This window comes from Petromyzon marinus, chromosome 83, assembly GCF_048934315.1.
Source record: "Petromyzon marinus isolate PM22_M1 ecotype Great Lakes invasive population chromosome 83, UKy_Petmar_22M1.pri1.0, whole genome shotgun sequence".
In the NCBI taxonomy this organism is placed as follows: domain Eukaryota; kingdom Metazoa; phylum Chordata; class Hyperoartia; order Petromyzontiformes; family Petromyzontidae; genus Petromyzon; species Petromyzon marinus.
Window position 1 is genome coordinate 3,468,852 of NC_133748.1, and position 24,444 is coordinate 3,493,295.

General features: G+C 53.3%; 1 protein-coding gene across 1 annotated transcript in view; it reads left to right on the forward strand.

Annotated features, from left to right (window-relative positions):
* LOC142907824 (UDP-glucuronosyltransferase 3A1-like) overlaps positions 1-24,444 on the forward strand; it is a 146,006-nt gene that overhangs the window by 5,621 nt on the left and 115,941 nt on the right. The window contains exons 2-3 of the mRNA XM_076057641.1: positions 20,970-21,071; positions 23,210-23,330. Coding sequence (XP_075913756.1) covers positions 20,970-21,071; positions 23,210-23,330 — 223 coding nt within the window. The remainder of the gene's footprint in view (positions 1-20,969; positions 21,072-23,209; positions 23,331-24,444) is intronic.

Genomic DNA, 24,444 nt, shown 5'->3' on the forward strand with positions numbered 1-24,444 from the left:
GTCTGTGAGTGTCTGTGTGTGTTGGTGTGTGTCTCTCTGTGTCTCTGTCTGTGAGTGTCTGTGAGTGTCTGTGAGTGTGTGTTTGTGTGTGTGTGTCTGTGTGTGTGTCGGTGTGTGTCTGTCTGTGTCTCTGTCTGTATGTCTCTGTCTGTGGTGCCAGATGGGCAACGTTGTCGTGGACAGTGCTGTGGGGTGGAGGGCCAATTCCGATTGGCCTTTCCCCTCAGGGCGTTTGTGACCACCACAGCAGCTAAATGGGGGCTCTGGACCGGTGCGAGGGGCTGGTAACCCCTCCACTTTCAAAAAATTACCACTAAACCACCTTAAAAATATATAATTAATAAGCTTGTGCTGGAGTCTCCGGGGGGACAGGCGTCTATGAAGTCTCCTGGCCAAACCCCATCTGGCGGAGTCAGGAGATTAATTTTTTACCCTCGGGGCTCCTCCAGAAACAACGAAAAGCCACCGCGGATGGCCACGTGGAATGTTCGAACGCTCACTGCGGAGGAGAGGCTGCCACTCCTCTGTCGGGAGTTGGACCGGTAGTGCCTAGATCTGTGTGGCAGTCAGGAGGTCCGGTGGACCGGCTCTGGCTCCTGCCACCATATAATATATATACATTTATTTGTGAGCGCTTTTCTGAATACTCAAAGACACTTTTCATAAAATCATAAAATCAGCAAAAACAACATCAAATGGTAAAAACACTAAAAACACATCAAACTTAGCTAAACATTAAAAGCAATTTTAAAAAGGGGTGGACAGCCCTCTACTCGGGGCAGGAGACTGCCAAACAACAGGGAGTGGCTCTTCTTCTGAACAAAAGAATGAAGGGGGCGTGGGAGCGTGGCGGTGAGGTGTGGGAAGCTGTAAGCCCCAGGCTACTTTAGGCTCACCTTCCCATCAACCGGAGGCGAGGAGTGGTGGTCGTGGTTACTTATGCCCCCACCGAAGACGAACATCCGTGGAGGGATGCAGGCAAGGCCGATGAGTCAGATGCCTTCTATGACCTCCTGTCACAGGTGCTGGCTAAAGTGGCCCTTCGGGATAGAGTAATCTTGTTGGGTGACTTCAATGCCCGAGTTGGTCATGATGCTGTTACCTGGTCTGGATAGATTGGAGAGCATGGGCCAGATCAGCTCAATAACAACGGCAGGACGCTGCTATACTTTTTGTGGAGACCATGGGCTTGTAATTACCAACACGCTGTTCCGGCATCGACACATCCACACAACATCATGGATGCATGCCGGGTCCAAGCAAGAACATCTGCTGGACTACATAGTGACGGACCAGCGGATGAGAGCCCATGTCCTTGACACCAGGACCTACCGTGGGAGCTGATTTGCCCTCTGACCATCGACTAGTCATCTGTAAGATGCGCCTGCAATTCATCCACTCCGGTGGTCGGTGTACACCCAGGACCCTATTCAAACCCATAGTGGCATTGTCTCATTTAGCTGATGAAAGTTGCAAGCGATAATTGCACCATTGCTTGCAGCTGGGGTTGGCATCGTCCCACACTCCTCCTGATGTCGAGGGGAAATGGTCAAGATTTAGGACTGTGACTCATGCAGCTGCAATGGCTGCTTTGGGTACGCGGTCCAGACCTCCCCAGAGACCCTACCTGACAGAGGAGGTGTTCAGGCAGGCTGAAAAAAGCGACAGTCCCACTCTTATCGGCTACAGAATCCGACAACAGAGAATGAGGAGGCTTTCCGCAGCCTTCGCTCGGAGGTTTTGAGAGCCGTGAGGCGCTGCAAGGATGGGTGGTGGTCGCGGGTTGTTGACGAGATGGAGTCTGCCACAATGGCCAGCCATCACAATCGCTCTTTAACTCCATCAAAAAAGTAACCTGCAGCACCATACCTATTACCATCTGTAGGGGAAAGAACGGTGATCCAATCTCCGACCACCAGGTACAGATTAACAGATTTGCTGAGCATTTCTGTGAGGTCCTGGGGGAGGGAAAATCCCTCAGCCTGGAAAGCAACCTGGGACAAAGTGGGGATGACCCTGCTGAGGCTGCAGTGCCTCAAATATTGGAAGAAAAAGAAGTCACCCCCTGTGAGTGGCTGGCTGAGGTGCCATCTGTTGAGGAAGTACTTATGGCGATCCGGAGTCTGAGACCAGGAAAGGCACCGGGCAGAGATGATGTTCCAAACGAAATTCTGACATCATAACAACAGTCTGAACCACTGGACGGGTTCCGCAGGATTGGAAGGATATCCTGGTGGTTCCCCTCTATAAGAAGGGGGACAACACAGACTCTAACTACTACAGGGGCATCTCACTCCTCAGTGTGCCGGGAAAGGTCCTGGCAAGGATTATTCAACATCGCCTTGCCAGGCACGCTGAGGAGAGGCTTGCGGAGCCCCAATGCGGTTTCAGGAAAGGGCGGTCCTGCACAGATGCCATATTTTCTGTCCGTCTGCTACAGCAGCGGTGTAGGGAATTCCAACAAGACCGACATCTCTACTTTGTGGACCTGGTCAAGGCCTATGTTACCCTCAGTAGGCCTGGGCTCTGGGTTGTTCTTCGTGCTTTCGGAGTCCCTGAACCTCTGATCAATAGCTGTACCGGAGGAATTTCACTCTGGTACAGATATAATTGGAGGTTGATCGATGCCCGGGTGCGGTCAAGGGATGGCTCCCTATTGCTCAACCACGTTATGTATGCTGATGATTTGGTAATAGCTGCTCATTCAGAGGAGGAGTTGGAGCCGCTGCTGCTGAGACTGGAGCGTGCCACTAAGAGGTGGGGCCTTACCATCAGCCCCACCAAAACTAAGCAGCTGCCTGGGTATTTTGTACCATCGGATACTCCACCCCCACAACTCCCAATTGGTGATGGGGCAGTTGTGGAGAGAGTGGAGAGTTTCCCATACCTGGGCAGTGTGCTCATGACCGGATCCAGTTTGACAGTAGAGTTCTCACTCCGAATCAGTCGAGCAGCAATATCTTTTCATCGGCTGCCTAACGCTGTGTGGAAGCTACATGGTCTGTCGCTCCTAACGAAGCTTCAGGTCTTCTCGGCCACGGTCATTCCCTCCCTTCTCTATGCTTGCGAAACGTGGACCCCCCTAATGGAGCATCTTTGCTGGATCGAAACATTTAGGCTGGCCTGCCTACGATCCATCCTGGGTTTAACCAGGCTGGATTGTGTGAGGAGCTCACAAATCCTTGAAAGATATGGGCAAGGTCCCATCGGTGAGCTACTCCGGCAGGCAAGGCTGCGATGGCTGGGTCACGTAGCCCGCATGCCCAGCCACCGCATACCTAAACAGCTTTTGTTCGGCAGAATTGAGGGGGATAAACGGGCGCGGCACGGGCTAGAGAAGAGATGGAGTGATGTGGTACAGGAGGACGTGGAGCTGAGTGGACTTGCCGATGACTGGTACCAGCGGTGTCAAGATCGGCCTCTGTGGAGGAGGCTCAAGAAGGACGCTGCTGGGTAGTTGAAGGCAGTCGCCCTCCAACAACAACGGAGGGCGGAGGAGCGACGCTCACAACAACGAGCGGAGCGCGGGGTGGCTAAAGCACAGCAGGTTGGCACAGTAGGGGGCACAGGTGGTGCATCAGCCAGTCATCTCAGTCATTTTAGTCAGTCGACCCATGGCAATTGGGTTTGCCCCGTGACCTCCCGCCAGCGGGCGTTCGACACTCCACGTGGCCTCAAGGTGCACATGGCCTGGCACAAGCTTCGTGGTGACGTCACCGCCACTTAGTGGCGAATGGCGATTGTTGTTGTGTCTGTGTGTGTATCTGTGTGTCTCTGTGTGTGTCTGTGTGTGTCTTTGTGTGTGTCTGTGTGTCTGTGTGTCTCTGTCTGTGTGTGTGTCTGTGTGTGTCTCTGTGTGTGTCTGTGTGTCTGTGTGTGTGGCTGTGTGTGTATCTGTGTGTGTCTGTGTGTGTCTTTGTGTCTTCGTGTGTCTCTCTGTGTCTCTGCCTGTGTGTCTCTCTGTGTCGCTGTCTGTGTGTCTGTGTGTGTGACTGTGTGTTCCACAGTTGCTGGGCTTCATAGGCGCTGATGCTGTTGCTGCTACTCGCTACTAACGACAGAGCTTGCCCCTGTAGCCCTGTTATAGCCTACATGGGGGATCTTTGTCTTTGTGACCTTGGAGAGGCAAGGACTAATGTGGATGCGTTGTTGATAAACGCTGGCGGATTGATTCAGGGAACAGAGACGCGGAGTCCTCAAAATGCTTTACGTAACATCGACACCAACTCCCGTATATGTGCTGCTGCTAGACTGCTAAACACTACACTCCACTCCTATACACTCCACTGGTATACACTACACTGATATACACCACACTACTATACATTACACTACTATATACTACTTTACACTACACTCCTATACACTCCACTGCTATATACTACTTTACACTGCACTCCTATACACTACACTACTATACACTACACTACTATACACTACACTACTATACACTCTACACTACTATACACTCCACTACTATACACTCTACACTACTAAACACTACACTACTATATACTACTTTACACTACACTGCTATACACTACACTACTATACACTACACTACTATATACTACTTTACACTACACTGCAATACAATACACTACTACACACTCCACTACTATACACTACACTATACACTACACTATACACTACACTATACACTACACTATACACTACACTACTATATACACTATACACTACACTATACACTACACTATACACTACACTATATACTACTATACACTACACTACACACTACACTATACACTACACTATACACTACTATACACTACACTATACACTACACTATACACTACACTACACTATACACTATTATATACACTACAATATACACTACACTACTATACCACTATACACTACACTATACACTACTAAATACACTACACTACACTATACACTACATTATACACTACACTACACTATACACGACACTATATACTACTATACACTACACTATACACAACACTATACACTATACTATACACTACACTATACACTACACTATACACTACTACACTACATTATATACTGCACTATACAATACACTATACACTACTATACACTACACTATACACTACTATAGACTACACTATACACTACACTATACACTACACTATACACTACTATACACTACACTATACACTACACTATACACTACTATACACTACACTACTATACAATACACTATACACTACTATACACTACACTATACACTACTATACTATACAGTCTCTGTCTCTCTCTCTGTTTCTCCGGAACCCTCCCGTCCTCTGACCGGTAACGTGGAATGTCACCGGTTGAGATTAGCGCCTCGCGAAGTGCAAGGGCGAAGAGAGAGGCCGACCTGACTCAGACAGAGCGGCCTTGAGACTCAGACCCCGCGTCTCCCTCCCTTCCTCGTGTCTCCATCCACGTGTCTCCCTCCCCGTGTCTCCCTCCCCCTCTCCGTGTCTCCCTCCCCTCCCCGTGTCTCACTCCCCTCCCCGTGTCTCCATCCACGTGTCTCCATCCCCCTCCCCGTGTCTCCCTCCCCGCGTCTCACTCTCCGTGTCTCACTCCCCCTCCCCGTGTCTCCCTCCCCGTGTCTCCCTCCCCTCCCCGTGTCTCCCTCCCCGTGTCTCACTCCCCGTGTCTCCCTCCCCATCCCGTGTCTCACTCCCCGTGTCTCCCTCCTCCCCGTGTCTCCCTCCCCGTGTCTCCCTCCCCCTCCCCGTGTCTCACTCCCCTCCCCGTGTCTCCCTCCTCCCCGTGTCTCCATCCCCGTGTCTCACTCCCCGTGTCTCCCTCCCCGTGTCTCACTCCCCATGTCTCACTCCCCGTGCCTCCCTCCCCATCCCGTGTCTCACTCCCCGTGTCTCCCTCCCCATCCCGTGTCTCCCTCCTCCCTGTGTCTCCCTCCCTGTGTCTCCCTCCCCCTCCCCGTGTCTCCCTCCCCTTCCCGTGTCTCCCTCCTCCCCGTGTCTCCCTCCCCGTGTCTCCCTCCCCATCCCGCGTGCATCGTTTGGTCATCTTTTCGGCTGTTTTTTCTCCTTCCCTTTCTCTTTCGCAGCTGAGTGTCCGTTACTTTGGACTAGAAACCCTAAATGTGCTTATAAAGTGAACAAAAACTGGTGCGTAGCTGCCAAGAGGAGGATGAGGAGGATGAGGAGGATGAGGAGGTGCAGCTCGGTCAGCCATCACCAGGTCCCCCGTTGTCTAGTGCAGAGCGCACGGCGCCCTCCACCACCCATTGCTCCAGGAAGTTGCCGGTTTCTCCGTTGAGCCGGGAGTGGCGGAACTCTCTCAGCCACACCCCTGGGGCCTCCCGTTCGCCGCCGCTTTTCTCGCCCGGTACATTGCCAACTTGGCGTAGCGCAGGGGTTGGGCACATTTTTTAAAATATATATATTTTTTTTTACCCGAGGGGCCACAATGGGGGTTCTAAAATTTGACAGACGGGGCCGGGCCAGGAACAGATGGATGGAGTGTTTGCGTGAAGTAAATATAAACGGAGTGTTAAAAAATCATCACGTGAAAGGATTTGGCCTTTAGCAGGTAGCAAAGCATTTATTCGCGAGGCTAATTCAACAATACACAAAAAAATGCCGTAACTCCCGGTCAAAGAGCACGCCGTCTGATGGGGGGAAATGTGGGCATTACAGGGGAAAAGGTAAAATTTAATTTAATAATAATAATAATATTTTGACAAGCTCGGCGGGCCTTACTTTGCCCACGTCTAGGCGTAGCTCACCAGAGCGTTCACAGGTCCGTCCCTACGTTCTTTGTTGTTGTCCCTGATTCCCCCATTCTGGCCAAATTGCAGCAAGATGTTTCCGCAGGCGCTTGAAAAGTGAGCCCGGAGCCTTGCACCGGGCGCGCAGGTTGTGCACGATTGCCTCCAGCCGATCCCAGCGGAGAGAACAACCGAGGTTTTGCCTTCTTTGGGTTTCTCTCGGTAAAGTCACGTAGAATGAGAATAAAATAACAAGATAAAATAAGGACGATAAAATTCTCGCGACACCGAAGAAGGCCGCTTGTGTTGCGGCCGAAACGTCGCGAGAATTTTATCGTCCTTATTTTATCAATTTATCAATTTCATTCTCATTCTACGTGACTTTGCCGACAGAAGCAAAGAAGATGAATCCCTGCAGTCACGGAAGCTTTAAATCGAAACTCAGGTTTGGTGTCTCAGTGAACCTGGTTAGGAAGGCGTTGGTGGTCATGCTGCCGTGGGGCACGCTCCAACCGAGGCCCCCGTTACTCTTTTACGACGACTTGGAGGGGAAGGCCCCTCCACAGAGGCTTCTCTTTTGGCCCTCACAGGGCAGGGGAAGGGGGGGGGTGGGTGGAGGGGTTGTCCCTCTCCAGGCGTGGGTCCACGTGGGTCCTCAGCACGTCTTGGTGGTGGAACCGTACCGTGAATTCGCACGGCTTCTTTTTTTTCTTTTCTCCGCTGAAACCCCTGGTCGAATTCCACCTCATGAAGGTCCTGCAGTCGGCTCTCGCAGGTCCGTGTGGAACAGCCGCCTGCCACACCCCGAGACCTCCCAACTGCTCAGGAGAGAAGGGGGCCGTGATGATCCAGGGCGGCGGCCGGGTCGTGTGAGCAACGGAACCGCGGTGCGGCCCGCAGGCGGAAGGCAGCCACCTGGCTCCTTGCACACCGCACCAATACCACCACCACCACCCGCCCGACCTCCGCTTTCACAGCGGCGAGGCGATGACCCCGGCCGCCACGCGGTGCCTCCTGCCCGACCAGAAGAAGTCCAGAACCTTCTTCTGCAGTGTGGTTATCAGGTGGTGGTGGTGGTGGAAGGGGGGGGGGGGTCCAAGGAGTAGAGGCAGTGCCACAGCATTGATGTCACGAGCTGGTTTTTAACACCAATATCTTCCCCCAGAAGCTGAGGGACTTGCACTGCACTGCCGTTGCCAGACCCCCAGCCTCTCCCGCGCCTCACGCCCCAGCTCCTCCCAGTTTCCGCTGCAAAGGGGGGGTCCTCTTACAGGGCTCCAGGGACACTCCGAGATGGGCGCATGGACTGCGCGCTCCAAGTGATTGCTCTTTCTTGGCCTGTTCTGGAAGTTGGGATGGATCCCACGTCCCGAACCAGTAGCCCCGCAGCACTTGCCCCAGTTTATTTGTTTTTTTTGCAGACGAGGCCTTGGAGCAGAAGTTCTCGCACCCAGTGAGCCCACGGGGGTGACGAGGCACGGGAAAGACTCCGCAATGATGGTGCACAGCTGCCCCGGACATGGGACAAGCCCCCCCCCCCCCCCCCCTGGTCGAACACCTCTTCTGAAGCTGACGGCGGGGCAGCGAGGGTGCCGTTGACTTTGATCAGACACCGGGGCTTCAGACGCAGACCCTAACCCTAACCCTAACCCCTAACCCTAACCCTAGCCGGTCCCGAAACCCAAACGCGCTCAGAGTTCCCCGTCGGGTACCCGCGGTCGAGCCGGTAAAAACGCCTTGTCCCCCGGCTCGAGAGAAAGAAGCGCGGGTGGGAGCCCCCTTCGTCTCGGAGAGGGTTGGCGAGGTCTCCGACGAGGAAGGCGCCATCCCCTTTGGTTCTTTCGGCAAAGTCACGATGACCACGCAAGGTATGAAGTGAAATGAATTAAATCACGCTACGTTTGCGATTGCAACACGGGCACTCGTCATCAGGTGGGAAAACCGCGGCAATGATTTGTTTGTTGTTGTTTGTTGCTGAAGTGTCAAAGAGAGTTGCCGTGGTAACAGGTTATAGAGGCAGGAAAGGGGGAGGAGCCAGGGGGAGAGGGAGGGGTGAGGGGGGGGTAGGGGGAGGGGCGAGAGCGCTGCGTGGTGTAGCGGTACCCCGCAGGTATGATAGACGACAACCACTGCAAAGCAGTTCGGGTTTCACCTGGCTAATAACGTCCTTCCAATGATTGCTCAATTTGCGCCCATCTTCGCGGCTGAGGTTACGTCTACGTTTACATATTCCAGATGGCTTCATGAACAAACCTTTGATAGTAAACCCGAAGGTTTGCAGAGTACCTTGGTCTATGAATTGCCATAATTAATTGTTCAACCTGGGACCGCGTAGGGCCTGGTCACTGCCCACCACCCACGCCAATGCAGTCTTCATCTTGGAGGACGGCGCTTGGGCCAGAATTTTGTAGTCAGTGCAGATCACCGGGGGCAGGGCGATCACCGCCCTTCTCCACGACTGAGGCATAGTTCCTGCATGCACCACCTCCTCTAGAACTGCCCGCGTAGTCATCGCACAGCGTTGGCCAAAAGGAGATGCGGAATTCTCCGGTGAGGCCGTCAATCCCCGTGCACGTTGTTTTTGGCCAGCGCCTTCACCGCCGCTGCGGTCAGGTCGCTGGGCGTTAAACTTTGATCCAGCAGCTCCTTTGCCCTCCTCCCCTACGGTGTGTAGGTCTCTCCACATTCCCTCTTGGGGCAGGCATAGACGATTTATCAGGAGAGAAGAGCTCGCTGTGAAATCCCCGGGTCATTGATTGAATGTCCTCGCTCTGTGTTTCAAGAGCGCCTTCGTTGTTGAAGAGGCACTCCGTGGTCTTCTGCCTGCCCTTTTGCCTCCCCAAGGAGGAGAAGAAGAGGGATGAAGAAGAAGAAGAGGGAGAGGAAGAAGAAGAAGAAGAAGAAGAAGCAGAAGAAGAAGAAGAAGAAAAAGAAGAAGAAGATGAAGAAGAAGAGGAGGAAGAAGAAGAGGGATGAAGAAGGAGAGGGAGAGGAAGAAGAAGAAGATGAAGAAGAAGAGGAAGAAGAGGAAGAAGAAGAGGAGGAAGAAGAAGAAGAAGAGGGATGAAGAAGGAGAGGGAGAGGAAGAAGATGAAGAAGAAGAGGAGGAAGAAGAAGAGGGATGAAGAAGGAGAGGGAGAGGAAGAAGAAGAAGAAGAGGAAGAGGAAGAAGAAGAAGAAGAGGAAGAAGAAGAGGGATGAACCGGAGTCCAGTTCGAGGTTCGTCGTTTGACCCGAGATCGTGCGAATGCTCCCTTGGTTCGCTCCGCTTGTAGCCCCTTCAGACGCCCGCTTTCGTTTCGACGTACGCCTGTAGGAGCGCCGGGCTGTCCCTCTCGCCCCCAACCGTCCCTCTCGTTCACGGTGACCTGCGCCTCCATGCCGGCGATGTCACCGTTTTGTTTGGTTGCACCTCACCCACATCCCACCGCCCGGCCCAGGCTGTCACACAACGCCTAGCCCGCTGTCGCCACCGCTCCCAGGATTGCCTAAAGAGCTCGGTGAGCCGTGCCGGCCTCCAAGCAGGGCGTTGTTCCACGCAGCCCAAGGTCCGGCAGGATCAGGCTGCGGTCTGTTAAGTGCTGCAGCCACCCCCCCCCCCGGTGTCGGCAGTCAGAATGCTCGAGGCGAAACTCCTGGAGAAGCCCATTGCGCCCCGCGGCCCCGCGCGAAGGCGACGCTTCGCCCCACCCGGAGCTTGGCGTCGCCGGCGCTCCTTCACTGCGGTCGCCTCCCGCGACCGCGCGCACACCGGCCACCTCGCATGCCACTTTCGCATGCCACCTCGCATGCCACCTCGCATGCCACCTCGCATGCCACTTTCGCATGCCACCTCGCATGCCACCTCGCATGCCACCTCGCATGCCACCTCGCATGCCACCTCGCATGCCACCTCGCATGCCACCTCGCATGCCACTTTCGCATGCCACCGAGGCGGTCCCGCAGGAGTCGCAGGGGGGCGGATTGCGCCGGGACGTCCCAGGAGCCCCTCCCATTGATCACTTCCTGCCTGGCTGAGAGTGTCGGAGGTGGGGAGGTGAGGGGTGGGTGAGGGCGGCGGTGGTGAAGTTTGGTGACAGCGGCCGTCGCTTCTCCCCGAGGGAGGCGTTGCCGGAGTGGCTGGAAAAAGAAAGGACTCCCACCCCCGACCAACCCCCCATCACCCCTCTCCGCTCCGCCGTACGGGCGGCCCCGTCGTCCGCGGCGAGATGGGTCTCCTCCACGAACAGCGGCGGGGACCTTGCGCTGCTTTGCAAGGGACGCTTGCGGAGAAACTCCCCGGCGCCGCTCTGCAACCCGTCCAACGTCCGCCGGAGGCGACCCGCCTGTTTGTTCCAGTCAGTCTCCTCGATGAAAGGGGGGGGGGGGGGGGGGGGGTTGCCTCCTTGCCCGGGACCTCGCCGGTGTCTCTCGATTGCTTTTGCTTCCTCGCCGTGGCTGCGCGAGGGATGAGCGCCCGAGGGAGTCCTCCCCCGTGAGGGTTCCGAGTCCCCGCCATGCTGACGAGGCGTCCGTCACCACGTGCGGTTTCCCGTGAGCGTTCTTCGAAGGCGCTCCGCCGGGGTCGTGCAAGAGCCGTGAGGCGGAAAAGCGAGCGAGTCATTTCCGCGCGTGGATCTGACGCACATCCGTCATGCGTTTGTTGGCGGACTGGTTAGGTTTGATTTGGAATATCCCAACTGTGTAGAAACCCCGCCCCCCCCCCCCCCCCCCCCCCCGTGGCTAGACGCTCTGTTGGTTGAACCCATGACGTCACTTCCGGTTTTTGCAGTATAAACGGGGGGATACGAGAATAGCCGACGGGGAGCGAGTGGATACAGCACGTGACACAGCACGTGACACAGCACGTGACACAGCACGTGACACAGCACGTGAGACAGGGTGACACAGCACGTGACACAGCACGTGACACAGCACGTGACACAGCATGTGAGACAGGGTGACACAGCACGTGACACAGCACGTGAGACGGGGTGACACAGCACGTGAGACAGGGTGACACAGTGCGTGAGACAGGGTGACACAGTGAGACAGGGTGACCGTGAGACAGGGTGACACAGCACGTGACACAGGGTGACACAGTACCTGAGATAAGGTGACACAGTACGTGAGACAGGGTGACACAGCACGTGACATACGGTGATACAGCGCGTGAGACAGGGTGACACAGCACGTGAGACAGGGTGACACAGTACGAGACACAGGGTGACACAGTACGTGAGACAAGGTGACACAGTGAGACAGGGTGACACAGTACGTGTGACAGGGTGACACAGTGAGACAAGGTGACACAGTACGTGAGACAAGGTGACACAGTGAGACAGGGTGACACAGCACGTGAGACAGGGTGACACAGTACGTGAGACAGGGTGACACAGCACGTGACACAGGGTGACACAGTGAGACAGGGTGACAGTGAGACAGGGTGACAGTGAGACAGGGTGACACAGTACGTGAGACAGGGTGACACAGTACGTGAGACAGGGTGACACAGCACGTGACATAGGGTGACAGTGAGACAGGGTGACACAGTGCGTGAGACAGGGTGACACAGTACGTGAGACAGGGTGACACAGCACGTGACACAGGGTGACACAGTGAGACAGGGTGACACAGCACGTGAGACAGGGTGACACAGCACGTGAGACAGGGTGACACAGTGAGACAGGGTGACACAGTACAGGGTGACAGGGTGACACAGTACAGGGTGACACAGTACGTGAGACAGGGTGACACAGTACGTGACACAGGGTGACACAGTACAGGGTGACACAGTACGTGACACAGGGTGACACAGTACAGGGTGACAGTGCGTGAGACAGGGTGACAGAGTACATGAGACAGGGTGACACAGTACGTGAGACAGGGTGACACAGTACGTGAGACAGGGTGACACAGTGAGACAGGGTGACACAGTGAGACAGGGTGACACAGTACATGAGACAGGGTGACACAGCACGTGAGACAGGGTGACACAGTACGTGAGACAGGGTGACACAGCACGTGACACAGGGTGACACAGTGAGACAGGGTGACACAGCACGTGTGACGGGGTGACACAGTACGTGAGACAAGGTGACACAGTACGTGTGACAGGGTGACACAGTACGTGAGACAGGGTGATACAGCACGTGAGACAGGGTGACACAGTACGTGAGACAGGGTGACACAGTACGTGAGACAGGGTGACACAGTGAGACAGGGTGACACAGTGAGACAGGGTGACACAGTACATGAGACAGGGTGACACAGCACGTGAGACAGGGTGACACAGTACGTGAGACAGGGTGACACAGCACGTGACACAGGGTGACACAGTGAGACAGGGTGACACAGCACGTGTGACGGGGTGACACAGTACGTGAGACAAGGTGACACAGTACGTGTGACAGGGTGACACAGTACGTGAGACAGGGTGATACAGCACGTGAGACAGGGTGACACAGCACATGAGACAGGGTGACACAGTGGGTGAGACAGGGTGACACAGTGGGTGAGACAGGGTGACACAGCACGTCAGACAGGGTGACACAGTACTTGAGACAGGGTGACACAGGACGTGTGACAGGGTGACACAGTACGTGACACAGGGTGACACAGTACGTGAGACAGGGTGACACAGTACGTGAGACAGCGTGACACAGCACGTGTGACAGGGTGACACAGCACGTGTGACAGGGTGACACATTACGTGAGATAGGGTGACACAGTACGTGAGACAGGGTGACACAGCACGTGAGACAGGGTGACACAGCACAGGGTGACACAGTGAGACAGGGTGTCCGTGAAACGGGGTGACACAGTACGTGACACAGGGTGACACAGTACGTGAGACAGGGTGACACAGTACCTGAGAAAGGGTGACACAGCACATGAGACGGGGTGACACAGCACGTCAGACAGGGTGACACAGTATGTGAGACAGGGTGACACAGCACGTGAGACAGGGTGACACAGTACGTGAGACAGGGTGACACAGCATGTGAGACACGGTGACATAGTACGTGAGACAGGGTGACACAGTACGTGAGACAAGGTGACACAGTGAGACAGGGTGACACAGTACGTGAGACAGGGTGACACAGTACGTGACACAGGGTGACACAGTGTGACAGGGTGACACAGTACGTGAGACGGGGTGACACAGTACGTGTGACAGGGTGACACAGTGGGTGAGACAGGGTGACACAGTACGTGAGTAAGGGTGACACAGTACGTGAGACAGGGTGACACAGTGAGACAGGGTGACACAGTGGGTGAGACAGGGTGACACAGTACGTGAGACAGGGTGACACAGTGAGACAGGGTGACACAGCACGTGAGACAAGGTGACACAGTACGTGAGACAGGGTGACACAGTACGTGAGACAGGGTGACAGTGAGACAGGGTGACACAGCACGTGAGACAGGGTGACACAGTGAGACAGGGTGACACAGCACAGGGTGACACAGCACAGGGTGACAGGGTGAAACAGTGAGACAGAGTGACACAGTAGGTGAGACAGGGTGACACAGTACGTGACACAGGGTGACAGTGAGACAGGGTGACACAGTGGGTGAGACAGGGTGACACAGCACAGGGTGACACAGTACGTGACACAGGGTGACACAGTACGTGAGACAGGGTGACACAGCGCGTGAGACGGGGTGACACAGTACGTGAGACAGGGTGACACAGTGCGTGAGACAGGGTGACATAGCACGTGGGACAGGGTGACACAGTGAGACAGGGTGACACAGCACGTGAGACAGGGTGACACAGTACGTGACACAGGGTGACACAGTACGTGAGACAGGGTGACACAGTACGTGAGACAGGGTGACACAGTGGGTGAGACAGGGTGACCATGAGACAGGGTGACACAGTAGGTGAGACAGGGTGACACAGTACGTGACACAGGGTGACACAGCACGTGAGACAAGGTGACACAGTACGTGAGACAGGGTGACACAGTACGTGAGACAGGGTGACAGTGAGACAGGGTGACACAGCACGTGAGACAGGGTGACACAGTGAGACAGGGTGACACAGCACAGGGTGACACAGCACAGGGTGACAGGGTGAAACAGTGAGACAGAGTGACACAGTAGGTGAGACAGGGTGACACAGTACGTGACACAGGGTGACAGTGAGACAGGGTGACACAGTGGGTGAGACAGGGTGACACAGCACAGGGTGACACAGTACGTGACACAGGGTGACACAGTACGTGAGACAGGGTGACACAGCGCGTGAGACGGGGTGACACAGTACGTGAGACAGGGTGACACAGTACGTGAGACAGGGTGACACAGTGGGTGAGACAGGGTGACATAGCACGTGGGACAGGGTGACACAGTGAGACAGGGTGACACAGCACGTGAGACAGGGTGACACAGTACGTGACACAGGGTGACACAGTACGTGAGACAGGGTGACACAGTACGTGAGACAGGGTGACACAGTGGGTGAGACAGGGTGACCATGAGACAGGGTGACACAGTAGGTGAGACAGGGTGACACAGTACGTGACACAGGGTGACACAGTACGTGAGACAGGGTGACACAGTGAGACAGGGTGACACAGTGGGTGAGACAGGGTGACACAGTACGTGAGACAGGGTGACACAGTGGGTGAGACAGGGTGACACAGCACGTGTGACAGGGTGACACAGCACGTGAGACAGGGTGACACAATACGTGAGACAGGGTGACCATGAGACAGGGTGACACAGTGCGTGAGACAGGGTGACACAGCACGTGTGACAGGGTGACACAGTGAGACAGGGTGAAACAGTAGGTGAGACAGGGTGACAGTGAGACAGGGTGACACAGTACGTGAGACAGGGTGACCGTGAGACAGGGTGACACAGTGCGTGAGACAGGGTGACACAGCACGTGTGACAGGGTGACAGTGAGACAGGGTGACACAGCACGTGACACAGCACGTGAGACAGGGTGACACAGTACGTGAGACAGGGTGACCGTGAGACAGGGTGACACAGTACGTGAGACAGGGTGAAACAGTACGTGACACAGGGTGACACAGCACGTGAGAAAGGGTGACACAGTGGGTGAGACAGGGTGAAACACTACGTGAGACGGGGTCACACAGTACGTGAACAGGCGAAGACACACTAGAAAGCGCTCGTTTTTGTGCAACTAAGAAATAAAATAAACAGTTTGATTTAAGGCACCTCAAACACGCGTCAGACTTTTTGCTCCCACAAGTTAAGGGACGTAGCTCACTTTTCTGGTACAAGAAAGCTGCGCTACATTAGTCATGAAGACTCACGTGGAAGAAACCTACTCGAGTAAAAGACTCCTACTCACGTGGAAGAAACCTACTCGAGTAAAAGACTCCTACTCACGTGGAAGAAACCTAATCGAGTAAAAGACTCCTACTCACGTGGAAGAAACTTACTCGAGTAAAAGACTCCTACTCACGTGGAAGAAACTTACTCGAGTAAAAGACTCCTACTTACGTGGAAGAAACTTACTCGAGTAAAAGACTCCTACTCACGTGGAAGAAACCTACTCAAGTAAAAGACTTCTACTCACGTGGAAGAAACTTACTCGAGTAAAAGACTTCTACTCACGTGGAAGAAACTTACTCGAGTAAAAGACTCCTACTCACGTGGAAGAAACCTACTCAAGTAAAAGACTTCTACCCACGTGGAAGAAACCTACTCAAGTAAAAGACTTCTCCTCACGTGGATGAAACTTACTCGAGTTAAAGACTTCTACTCACGTGGAAGAAACCTACTCAAGGCAAAGACTTCTACTCACGTGGAAGAAACCTACTCAAGTAAAAGACTCCTACCCACGTGGAAGAAACCTACTCAAGTAAAAAACTCCTACTCACGTGGAAGAAACCTACTCAAGTAAAAGACTTCTACTCACGTGGAAGAAACCTACTCAAGTAAAAGACTTCTACTCACGTGGAAGAAACCAACTCAAGTCAAAGAGTTCTACCCACGTGGAAGAAACCTACTCGAGTAAAAGACTTCTACTCACGTGGAAGAAACCTACTCAAGTAAAAGACTTCTACTCACGTGGAAGAAACTTACTCAAGTAAAAGACTTCTACTCACGTGGAAGAAACTTACTCGAGTAAAAGACTTCTACTCACGTGGAAGAAACCTACTCAAGTAAAAGACTTCTACTCACGTGGAAGAAACCTGCTCAAGTAAAAGACTCCTACTCACGTGGAAGAAACCTACTCAAGTAAAAGACTTCTACTCACGTGGAAGAAACCTACTCAAGTAAAAGACTTCTACTCACGTGGAAGAAACCTACTCAAGTAAAAGACTTCTACTCACGTGGAAGAAACTTACTCGAGTAAAAGACTTCTACTCACGTGGAAGAAACCTACTCAAGTAAAAGACTTCTACTCACGTGGAAGAAACCTACTCAAGTAAAAGACTTCTACCCACGTGGAAGAAACCTACTCAAGTAAAAGACTCCTACTCACGTGGAAGAAACCTACTCAAGTAAAAGACTCCTACTCACGTGGAAGAAACCTACTCAAGTAAAAGACTTCTCCTCACGTGGATGAAACTTACTCGAGTTAAAGACTTCTACTCACGTGGAAGAAACCTACTCAAGTCAAAGACTTCTACTCACGTGGAAGAAACCTACTCAAGTAAAAGACTCCTACCCACGTGGAAGAAACCTACTCAAGTCAAAGACTTCTACTCACGTGGAAGAAACTTACTCGAGTAAAAGACTTCTACTCACGTGGAAGAAACCTACTCGAGTAAAAGACTCCTACCCACGTGGATGAGACCTACTCAAGTAAAAGACTCCTACTCACGTGAAAGAAACCTACTCAAGTAAAAGGCTCCTACTCACGTGGAAGAAACCCACTCGAGTAAAAGACTCCTACTCACGAGGAAGAAACCTACTCAAGTAAAAGACTTCTACTCACGTGGAAGAAACCCACTCAAGTTAAAGACTCCTACTCACGTGGAAGAAACCTACTCGAGTAAAAGACTTCTACTCACGTGGAAGAAACCTACTCGAGTAAAAGACTCCTACTCACGTGGAAGAAACCTACTCAAGTAAAAGACTCCTACTCACGTGGAAGAAACCTACTCAAGTAAAAGACTTCTAGTCACGTGGAAGAAACCTACTCAAGTAAAAGACTTCTAGTCACGTGGAAGAAACCCACTCGAGTAAAAGGCTCCTACTCACGTGGAAGAAACCTACTCGAGTAAAAGGCTCCTACTCACGTGGAAGAAAATTACTCGAGTTAGAGACTCCTACCCACGTGGATGAGACCTGCTCAGGTAAAAGACTCCTACTCACGTGGAAGAAACTTACTGGAGTTAGAGACTCCTACTCACGTGGAAGAAACCTACTCAAGTAAAAGACTCCCACTCACGTGGAAGAAACCTACTCGAGTAAAAGACTCCTACCCACGTGGAAGAAACTTACTCGAGTAAAAGACTCCTACCCACGTGGCAGAAACTTACTCGAGTTAGAGACTCCTACCCACGTGGATGAAACCTACTCAAGTAAAAGCTGCGCCTACAGGCCTTCCTGGCAGACGATGGGTGCCCCCCGCGAGGATGACCTCATCGAGACCTGGCTGGTTTCACTACCCACACGGAGGTCATCATCCGAGTCCCCCTCCCGCCCCTCCCCCCTCTTGCTTCCATGCCCTTGCACGTGGGGGCCCATGATTCGGGTGCCCACGGTTGGCTCCGCGTGGCCTCCACCAGGGGGCCACGTGGCAGGTGGAATGCTACCGCACGCCTCTTACACAGTGGCAGGGCACTCTGCGAGGCTTGCCGGGTGTCCTGTGTAGAGAGGGAGGGATTCCAGCCCCCCCCCCCTTTCCCCCCCCTTCCCCCCCCCCCTCTCCCCCTCCTCACTCGCCTCCGTGCCCCCTGTCTGGGAGCCCAGCAGCAGGTTCCGCTGCTCCGGCCGTAGCTCCGTCGCCCGACGTCTCGAGAGGAGGAAGCAGCCTCTGCAGACGCGGTGTCCGGCGTCCTCTACCCCTCCTCCATCGACTTGGGGCAGCGGCAACTACCACAGGACCACCACCCACACCCCCGAGGCTTTTCCTCCTCCCCGGGTTTTCTCCTCCGTAGCGGTGGGCTGTCCGCGCGTGTCCCGCGCTAGGAACCACCCAGCCCCCAACGCCGCTCCAGGCTCAGATGGTTCCGCTGGCTCCAGTTTTCCGGGAGATCCCGAAGCGTCATCGTCGGCTCCCCCCCCCCCCCCCCCCCCCACGTCCGATCTGGGAGGCCCGAGAGACGGAGGCATCTCGATATTTTACTTTTAGGCATCCAGGGTGCCGCAGCGACGCTCCGTGTGGATCTCCTCCGCGGATGGCAGAAGTCGAGTTTGGCTCACAAAAAAAACCTCATCGTCGCGCGGACCACGGAGCTTGGAGGAGCCCGGGCTCCTCCATCCACCATGCAGAGGCTTAGCGGCGCTTCTCTCCGCTGCTGGGTCAGTCGGTAAGCCGGCGATGGCAGCGGGATGCACCGGGGGGGGCCGCTCCCCTCTCGGAAGCGGCCCTCGCTTCTGCAGAGGTGGCACCCGACGGCGGAGGGCCTTGGCGTAGAGATCGCCTGCTTGGGTGGGGGGGGAGGGTGGCATGACGGCGGACGCCCGGGACGACTGCTGCCGAGAGGGCCTCTGTGAAGGCGTCGATGGTGGCAGGGCTCACGGCGCAGCGACGAGATGGCCGCTGACGCCGATGGCCGACGCCGCCGCTCCTGGCGACCCTGGGCCAGCTGCTGCCGCTGCTGTCGGCAGGCGAGGAGGGCAGCGACTGAGGCCAAGGGGGGGGGCCTGGGCTGGTCACGCAGGCCCCCGTCACGACCGGCAGTGGCTACCTAGGGGCATGGTGTCACCGTACGTGCACCGGATGGCGATCCTTACCAACTCTGGCCACCGTCACTCACCTGAATTTAATTTTGCTTGAAGGGTGGAGCAGGGGGTTGAGAGATTTTTTTTGTTGGGTTTTTTGCTGTGTTGTGAGAAAAATATATTTTTTTAAAAAGGACGAAATAAAATGTGAGTATTGGGGGGGGGGGGGGGAGGGGGAGGGGGATCAAATTTGAATATTCACACGGCAAAAAAAAACCACACGAACAGTGACACAGCGCAGAAGCACAGCAGAAGCAGAGGTGTGGTGGGGCTGGGCAGGACTGGTACCGGGCCAGGCCACAGCACCAGCTGCTAACAAAGACAACAACAACAACAACAAAAAAACACGGAGAGAAAAAAACAAAAACAAAAACCCAAAAACAAATAAAAGTCAAAACCCTGCACCAGAGAGTCAAACCAAAACACGCAGAGTGAAGTCCCTCGCCTGCACAGATCATGAGGACGGCAACAAAAAGAAACACAAATAAGAGGAAATAATGGAAAAATTGAGATTTAGACCGTTTTCCGAGAGCTCTGATTAACACATTCTCCTGCGGAGGGAGGAGCTGGTAGTAGGAACGTTGGGTTGCTCGGTCAATGGCCAGGGTCGTCAATGGCGACACCACCACGTGGTGGTGCGTTCCGCAACAATATGCCCCGACTGTGAGGGCGGGCACAAGCCGGCGTGAGTAGGTGAAACGTTGAGTTTATAAGGGGGCACCACGGGGTGACCAGAACCCTCCCGCACCCAGCCCCTCCCCCCACCCAGCCCCTCCCCCACCCAGCCCCACCCCACCCTGCCCCTCCACACCCAGCCCCTCCCCCACCCAGCCCCTCCCCACCCAGCCCCACCCCTCCCACCCTTCCCCCACCTAGCCCCTCCCCCACCCAGCCCCTCCCCACCCAGCCCCACCCCTCCCACCCCCCACCCCTCCCCACCCAGCCCCACCTCTCCCCACCCCTCCCACCCCTCCCACCCCTCCCCACCCTCCCCACCCAGTCCCTCCCCACCCTCCCCACCCAGCCCCACCCCTCCCACCCCCCACCCAGCCCCTCCCACCCCTCCCCACCCAGCCCCTCCCCACCCTCCCCACCCAGCCCCACCCCTCCCACCCCCCACCCAGCCCCTCCCACCCCTCCCCACCCAGCCCCTCCCCAACCAGCCCCACCCCTCCCACCCCCCACCCAGCCCCTCCCTCCCCACCCTCCCCTCCCCACCCCAGCCCCATCCCTCCCATGTTTTGATGCACGACGGACGGCCACAATAATCCCCTGTGGGCTGGTGGTGTAACCAGGAGGTTCCTACACAGTAAAAACTTTCTCCCTCCTCCTCCTCCTCCCCCCGTGCTCTCTCTCTCTCTCTCTCCTCCAGGAGGGAGTCACTATTTGATAATGGATCAAATCTCCAGGTCGTTGGCGTCCAGAGGGCACCACGTGACGATGTTCGTGCAGACGGGAACTCCCAGCGTCCTAGGTAGATGCCTGCACACAGAGACCCATAGACAGCATAGAGACCCATTGACTAATCGCAACATAGAGACCCATAGACTCATCACCACACAGAGACCCATAGACTAATCGCAACATAGAGACCCATAGACTCATCACCACTTAGAGTCATAGACTCATCACACAGAGATTCATAGAGTCATCACAGAGAGACCCATAGACTCATCACCACACAGAGACCCATAGACTCATAATTACACAGAGAGCCAGAAACTCACCACCACACACAGACCCATAGACTCACCACCACACAGAGACCCATAGACTCACCACCACATAGAGACCCATAGACTCATCACCACCACACAGAGACCCACAGACTCATCACCACTTAGAGTCATAGACTCATCACACAGAGATCCATAGACTCACCACCACACAGAGTCCCATAGACTGATCAGGACACAGAGACCCATAGACTCATCACTCACACAGAGACGCATAGACTCATCACCACACAGAGACCCATAGACTCATCACCACACAGAGACCCATAGACTTATCACCACACAGAGACCCATAGACTTATCACCACACAAAGACTCATAGACTCACCACCACACAGAGATTCATAGTGTATAGTAGTGTATGTAGCGTATCGTAGTGTATAGTAGTGTAGTGTATACTAGTGTAGTGTATAGTAGTGTGTAGTGTATAGTATTGTAGTGTATAGTAGTGTAATGTATAGTAGTGTATAGTAGTGTAGTGTATAGTAGTGTAGTGTATAGTAGTGTGTAGTAGTGTAGTGTGTAGTATAGTGTATAGTAGTGTAGTGTATAGTAGTGTAGTGTATAATAGTGTGGTGTATAGTAGTGTAGTGTATTGTAGTGCAGTGTGTAGTAGTGTAGTTTATAGTAGTGTAGTGTATAGTAGTGTAGTGTGTAGTAATGTAGTGTAGTGTATAGTAGTGTAGTGTATAGTAGTGTATAGTAGTCTAGTGTATCGTAGTGTAGTGTATAGTAGAGTATAGTGTAGTGTAGTGTGTAGTAGTGTAGTGTATAGTAGTGTAGTGTATAGTACTGTAGTGTATAGTAGTGTAGTGTATAATGTAGTGTATAGTGGTGTAGTGTATAGTAGTGTAGTGTATAGTGTAATGTATAGTAGTGTAGTGTATCTTCTTTGGTTCTTTCAGTAAAGTCACGTAGAATGAGAATAAAATAATAAATTAATAAAATAAAATAACACAATAAAAAATTAATAAAATAAAATAACACAATAAAATTCTCACGTGAGAATTTATTGTGTTATTTTATTTTATTAATTTATTATTTTATTCTCATTCTACGTGACGTTACCGAAAGAACCAAAGAAGATGAATCCTTGCAGTCACGAAAGCTTTAAATCGAAAGTGTAGTGTATAGTAGTGTAGTGTATAGTAGTTTATAATGTAGTGTATAGTAGTGTATAATGTAGTGTAGTGTGTTGTAGTGTAGTGTATAGTAGTGTAGTGTATAGTAGTGTATAGTAGTGTAGTGTATAGTAGTGTATAGTAGTGTAGTGTCTAGTAGTGTAGTGTGTAGTGTATAGTGTGTAGTGTATAGTGTATAGTAGAGTATAGTGTGGTGTAGTATGTAGCAGTGTAGTGTATAGTAGTGCAGTGTATAGTACTGTAGTGTATGATGTAGTGTATAGTAGTGTAGTGTATAGTGTAGTGTATAGTAGTGTAGTGTATAGTAGTGTATAATGTAGTGTATAGTAGTATAGTGTATAGTAGTGTAGTGTATAGTGTAGTGTAGTGTATTGTATAGTAGTGTATAATGTAGTGTATTGTAGTGTGTAGTAGTGTAGTGTATAGTTGTGTATGGTAGTGTAGTGTATAGTGTTGTATAGTGTAGTGTAGTGTGTAGTAGTGTAGTTTATAGTCGTGTAGTGTATAGTAGTGTAGTGTATAATGTGGTGTATTGTAGTGTATAATGTAGTGTAGTGTAATGTGTAGTGTTGTAAATATGAACTTCTTTGGCAACTGTCACCAAGTTATGAGTTGGTTAATCGAGATGACGATTTAATAGTGCATCAGCGCCAGTTCACGTAACTTTACAATACTTTTAACGAACCGTAATGGTCTTAAAGCCGTTTGTAATATAGCCATACTTCACCGCTCAGGTCTCGACCAGCTCGCTGGGAACCGCACGTATCGAGTACTCCCGTGGTCCATGGGAGAGGACTACTCGGACCAGTACCACGCCTGGTTCCACACCAGCATGAAGGAATTTTTTAAGGGACGGTGAGTGGCCTTGCTCGGTGAGTGAGTGGGTGGGTGAGTGGGTAGATGGGTGAATGAGTGAGCGGGAGGGGTGGGTGATTGGTTGGGTGGGTGGGTAAGTGGGTGGGTAGTCAGGTGGGTGGGTGAATGTTTTTGTGAGTGAGTGGGTGAATGGGTTTGTGGGTGGGTGAGTGAGTGGGTGGGTGAGTGGGTGGGTGGGTGATTGGGTGGGTGGTTGGGTGAGTGGGTCAGTGCGTGGTTGATTGAGTCGGTGGGTGAGTGAGTGGGTGAGTGAGTGAGTGGGTGAGTGAGTAAGTGAGGCAGTGGGTGGGTTAGTGAGTAAGTGGGTTGGTGAATTAGTGGGTTTGTGGGTTATTGAATGGGTGAGTCAGTGGGTGGCTTGTGGAGTGCGTGAGTGGGTGGCTTGTTGAGTGCGTGAGTGAGTGAGTCAGTGGGTGGTTGATTGATTGAGTGGGTGAGTCAGTGAGTGGGCGGATTGGTGAGTGGGTGGGTGAGTGGGAGGGTTTGTAGGTGGTGAGTGGGTGAGTGAGTGGGTCAGACTCCCACAGAGACCCACAGACCCACATAGTCACACAGACGCACACAACAACAAACGCCATTCGCCAGTAAATGGCGGTGACATCACCACGGCGCTTGAGCCAGGCTAAGTTCACGTTAAGGCCACGTAAAGTGTCGATCCCCGCTGTCAGGAGGTCACAGCGCAGATCCTGCAGGTGCCACGGGTCGACTGACTGTGATGAGTGGCCGATGCACCACCTGTGCCCCCCTACTGTGCCAACTTACTGCTTTTTAGCCACCCGGCGCTCTGCTCATTGTTGTGAGCGTTGCTCCTCTGCCCTCCGTTGTTGCTGGAGGGCGACTGCCTCCAACTGCCCAGTAGCGTCCTTCACGAGCCTCCTCCACAGAGGCTGATCTTGAAATCGCTGGTACCAGTCATCGTCAAGTCCACTCAGCTCCACGTCCTCCTGTATCACATCACTCCATCTCTTCTCTAGCCCGTGCCGCGCCCGTTTAGCCCCCTTGATCCAGCTGAACAAAACCTGTTTAGGCGTGCGTGAGCAGAGGGTCAGGTACTCCAAAAGCACGAAGAACAACCCAGAGCCCAGGCCATCTG